At 36.3% G+C, this 5,744-nt stretch overlaps 1 protein-coding gene across 1 annotated transcript in view; it reads left to right on the top strand.

Annotated features, from left to right (window-relative positions):
- The window catches only part of LOC118339203, a 3,872-nt gene extending 2,217 nt beyond the window's left edge, over window positions 1-1,655 (top strand). Inside the window, exons 3-4 of the mRNA XM_035676763.1 lie at window positions 565-1,072; window positions 1,442-1,655. Of these exons, the coding sequence (XP_035532656.1) occupies window positions 565-983 (419 nt within the window). The 3' untranslated portion in view covers window positions 984-1,072; window positions 1,442-1,655. The remainder of the gene's footprint in view (window positions 1-564; window positions 1,073-1,441) is intronic.
- The last annotated feature ends 4,089 nt before the right edge of the window (window positions 1,656-5,744 follow it).

The following is a 5,744-nucleotide window of genomic DNA, read 5'->3' as shown; positions in this document are numbered from 1 at the left end:
CTGGCTCTCGTAGCCAAAAACTATACAGTCAGCTGACTTATTAAAGCACTTCACCTCCCAGATATGTTCAGTCTTGCAACAGCAGAATGGTCATGCTATTACAGTCCATGGCATTAGATGCATTAAAACATTAATTTATCTGTCTTGTATTCACAAAAACTGAAAAAAGGAACAAGTCCCAAATATTACGTGACAATTTCTTGCCTCCTTTTCAACATTCAAAAGGGTGGAAACTTTCTTTTTTGCAATTTTTGGTCATTTCAATAAAAAAAGAGAGGAAAAGCTCAATTAAAAAGAGGATACAGTACTTGGTGAAATTAATGTATTACTAACACAGATTGTGCAAATCTCTTGTTCCTGTATTGTTGTCTCTCTCCTGGTCTACACTCACACATCACAAAACAGGTCAACATCATTAGAGATTAACACCAATTGACAATCCAGCATAATGCCAGCTCGAGCCAACTTCAAGGGCATTCAACACTGTGCGAGAGAAAGGTATCTACACACAAACCATAACACACATATATGTACATGTACACCAACATCCACAACACTCCTTAGTCCTGAAAAAAGATGCCCTCCTCAGCCCTGCGTTCCTGTGTGCCATCCTGCCCCCCAACCAATGCCACCCTGCCCTCCTCAGCCCTGCGTTCCTGTGTGCTATCCTCCTTCTCAGCCTTATGCATGGTGTGGACCACAGCCTGGCTGGGGGTATGGATGTGGCCATGGACCCAGTAGTGGTCAAGGACCCAGTGGAATCCGAGGATCCAGTGGTGACCAAGGACCCAGTGGTGATCAAGGATCCAGTGTTGGCAAAGGACCCAGTGGTGACCAAGGACCCAGTGGTGACCAAGGACCCAGTGGTGGTCAAGGACCCAGTGGTGGCAAAGGACCCTTTGGAATCCAAGGACCCTTTGGAATCCGAGGACCCAGTGGAATCCGAGGACCCAGTGGAATCCGAGGACCCAGTGGACCCATAGGACCCAGTGGTGGCCAAGGAGGTCAACACAAGCACAAGGCTGGCCACAAGCATGTCAATTGTCACAAGAAGGGGAAGGAGAGTCTTGGGGTAACATTCAACAAGAAATTTTGCACAAAATGATTTGGCAACTTTTTTGATAAGTTTTTAAGTAATCTTACACAATTCCAGTTCCACAAATTTAAAGATTTGCTTTTTCCTTGTAATTATTTGTAATAATAATAAATGTTTTAATCATTTGAATGTTTGGACTATTAGTTGGTCAAAACAAACATTGTGAAGTTGTTACTTTGGGCTCTGGGTTATTGGCATTTCTCAGTATTTCATGAAATTGTATCAACCAATCAATCAATTGATTCATGGAGAAAGTAATCCTGAATAATGAAGTAGTTCCAAATCTTTCATTGCTGATTGACTTGTTCTGTTTGTTTTTGTCTTTTATGTTTATCCCGGCTGTAGTCCTCCAGCAGCGGCTGCAGCAGCGACTCTGACTAGATGGACTCCTGACTCCTGGATGGAAACCTTCTTCCTCCTACTTTACACAAGAATCACCTTCAAAAGTTCTTCATAACTCATAATAATGTGTATTCTTGGTACTAAAGATGTAAAATCAAAAATTTAGTTCATTCACTGATTGTAATGATGAAAAACTAATCGAATAAATAAAGTGAAAACAGAGATGTTTGCTGGCTTTTCATAACTTTTGTTCAAGTCAAGTAATGTACATTAGCTGATGTTGTGATTGTGGCATATAAGAAACACATATCTAAATAAACAGTTCTTCATCTAAACAAATAGGAAAAAATGATTATCATGAGAAAAGGTGCTGTCTGTTGTCTGTTAGAGGCAATAAGCGGTTTAGACATAATTGCATTGTCAAATTGTCATTTAACCCTCAAATAAATTAAATAAATTACTGATGGTAAAAACAAAAGCACATAAATAATAAATTGGGAAAATGATGAAGCCAGCATCATTCTCTAATGGTAAGATGCTACTGACAAATATGACCCCAATAATCTGAATCTAAACAACCTGCAACACAATCCACACATTTAAATGTTGTTGTAAAGTAGTTTTTTGTTTTAAAAAAACCCTATATTTATATTTTTTAAGGATTATGAAGCAGGAACAAGCATGTGCAACAAATGATAGACAGGCCTCCCTGGTTACAATACACACACTCCTTTTGGTTACATGAATTTAGACTGCAAGGAGTGTATGTGATCTCAGAATAATTCATATTAATAGAGAATAAACCTCACGGTTGTGATTAGGGAACCTTTTCCATATCGTATAAGTGTGGATTTAATATAATGTAATGGATGTAATGGTATAAATTATATTAATTGTATTAATAATGATGAAGAAATGTTCATTTGAGACAAGTGTATGTTAGACACAAGCTCCAGGACAGGAGCAGAAGCCTGTTCACCAAAGATCAACATTCTCTGTTTGATTTCTTTAGGCTCAGTCAAACAACACTATGATCACTGAAACTGATTCAGGTCTTTTAGCTTCATGATTGGAACATATTTATAAATCTGTCTTCTGTCTTAGTGAAGAGAAAAAAATATATTATTGCCAAATACAGACACGAGCGGTGTTCAGTTAGTCGCAGTTGGAGTTGCGATGCAACTTCACTGCTAGATGCAACTGAATCCTACACACTGGACTTTTAAAACCCACATAAAGTGTCTCAGTAAGAGGTTGGGCCATTACATGTCACCGTAACAGCTTCAATGCAGCGTGGCATTGATTCTTCTCGGGAACACTGCCTGAGTGTATTTTAATGGTCACTATTTAAAAATGTTCTGTTTTTTATACAAATTTGTAAAATTATTTCCAATGAGGTCAAATGAAAAAGAGAATAAAGAGGCCAGACATTGTAGAGATTATTTGCTTTTATGATAAATTTGATGTTGTTAATCACAAGGGAACAATTATGATCAGTGTCTAATACATCAAAAGCATACACTATGTCACACATAATGTAAAAGTAATTAAAAAGAGAGTCAGAGAGTGGAGCTGTGGAGCTGATACAAGTGTTTAGTTCTTTTCACTTTACAATACACTGACTCAACACAAATACAAGGTAATAAAGTCTGTGACAGGTACTTTTAATTTGCTTTCATTAGAATTTAAAGAACAGAACAAAACAAGACACAACCTTTAAAACACAGGCTGTAACTGAAGGAAGCAGGATGAAGGTTTCCAGGAAGCAGCTTGTCTCATCTCTCTCTGATATCTCTCCTGCAGGAGCTGCTGGAGGACTACAGCAGAGACAAACAATGTCATTTTATTAATGGGGTGTCAATCAGTCAACAAATTCATAATTTAATGAAATCATCCATAACACTCTAATTAGATTATAAATTGATAATGTGATGTAAAAAAAATTCTTTCTATCTCAGACTAACTTTGTTTGCTGCTTATTTAATTTGTGTTTAACATGTTTTATTATTTGCATTAAGTTAAATTGGCTCATTAATGTGGCTTAAATGTAACTATTACTTTTTGTCAGTGGACTGTGGTACAGTATTTTCTTTGGCACAATAGAGACTCAATGATTTACACTTTACAGTTATCAATCAATCTTACCCCAGACACCCATCCAACCAGGCGGCCCATGCCATCCACAAGGGGAGGGTGAACGATAGCACACAGGAATACAGGGCTGATGAGGGCAGGGTTGGGGTGGAGTAGTGCCTGGTGGACATTGATGGTATCCTCCTGACATTGGCTGAGGATACCAACCAAAGGGATACTGGTTTCCTGGTCAAACAAAAATAGTGGGGCTCATCATTTTCTCTTTGTATACACTTGATGTCAGTTTGTGCTCCTTCAAATTCAAATTTAGTTTTTAAAGGTCCGATTTTAGTGAGAGTGAACGCAAGATAATAAATAATAAAATCCCAAGACTAAATGTAGGTGGCATGTGCTCATATTATGATACAGTTAAATGTCAGAGCTCAACTTAGTCATTTTAATTCAATCTCTGTTATTTCTATCCTGCACATTGTAAATATCATTCCTGTACAGTTTAGATCTTTCTATCTTTATCTTTATCTTTATCTTTATCTTTATTTATTTATATTCTAAAAAGTATTTTATTTTTTGTGTGATTTTTATGCACCAACGCACCAAGGCAAATTCCTTGTTCATGTAAAAACTTACTTAGCAATAAACCCGATTCTGATTCTGATTCTGATTTCTTGATCCATCAATTAGCGTTCAAAGCTATGAACTGTCAAAGTATAAAAGTATAAAAAAAGAGGCCAGGCATTGCAGAGATTACTTGCTTTTAAGATGATGATGATTTAATAACAAACAGAAGACAGGTTTATGTTGTTAATCCAAGGGAACAATTATGTGTCTAATACATCAAAAGCATACACTATGTCACAAATGTAGCTGATACAAATGTTTAGTTATTTTCACTTTAGAATGCATCATACAAGGTGATATAGTAGGTTACGTGACTTGAACTTAATTTGCTTTTATTATCCCACTATTTGATTGCTCTCTTTAAAAGAAAGGCTTTAAAATGCAGGTAATCAAATAAATTGATTATTATCATGGAAGGTAGCCGGATGAAAGTTTCCAGGTGGCAACTTGTCTTGTTAGTTGTTACAGAGTGGCTTCTGCAGGAGCTGCTGGACAACTACAGCAGGGACAAACATGTATTATTATTATTTATTAATTTAATAAAATAATGTAATCAGATACAATTATTAAATACCTGTTGGAAAATGTTGTCAGTAACAGAATTTAAAACAATTTGATTACTTTTTCTTACATTTGGACAACCTCAACAATAAATAGCAAATAAAGAGTAATAAAGAGAAAATAAATATCAGTAAGATTATACAGAACATCACTGGACTATGATTTTGTTGTCCTTTTCTGCTTTAAAGCATTTTGTTTACAGTGGCTATGATAATTAATTCATAGAATTATAATAGGAAGATCATTTGTGAGACTCACCAAGTGTTACAACACATATTGTTATTTTGAAATGTGTTTTATTTTATCCCTGTGAAAATGGCTCTTTAATATGACTTATTACTTATTGTCAGTGGATTGTGGTACAGTATGTACTTTGGTACAACAGAGACTCAGTGATTTACACTTTACGCTGATCAATAAATCAACTGGATCTTACCCTTAGTGGCCAGGACGCTAGCAGTATCTACCCAATTAGGCTGTGATCCACACCCTCCAGAAGGCTGGGGTGCAGGATAGTGCACAGGTGGAGCCCAGGGCTCAGCTGCAACATAGTACACAGGTGGACTATAGTACTGAGGAAGGCAGGGTTGGGGTGGACATCCTCCTGACATTGGCTGAGGATACCAGCCAGATGAATACTCGTTTCCTATAGTCAAATAAAAGATAATCAAATATTATTGTTTGTTTTAGTTTGTATACACATGATGTCAAAAAAAGGTAAAAGGTTTTAGTTGGAGTGAAGAAGACATTTACAACATGTGAGTTATTTACCTGTGTTACACCAGGACATTGTAGAATTTCAAATCCAAACCCTGAAACAAAACACATCACTTAATCACACACAAATCATCTCTAAACATTACTACACAAAACACTACAGCTACAGAAAAGATAGTAAAGAAGACTGTAGTAGAATGTGTCTTATACTGATGAAGACATGATGACAGCATAATGCTATATAATTAACAAAGGAAATACAAGATGACTATATCTATCAATGCAAACACATATTTTATGGTAATTACACCCAGAT

The sequence above is a fragment of the Morone saxatilis genome, unplaced genomic scaffold (genome assembly GCF_004916995.1).
Source record: "Morone saxatilis isolate NCDOM2014 unplaced genomic scaffold, NCSU_SB_2.0 Contig5, whole genome shotgun sequence".
NCBI classification, from domain to species: Eukaryota; Metazoa; Chordata; class Actinopteri; family Moronidae; genus Morone; species Morone saxatilis.
Note: the sequence above shows the minus strand (reverse complement) of the source record. Positions and strands in the feature narration are given on the sequence as shown.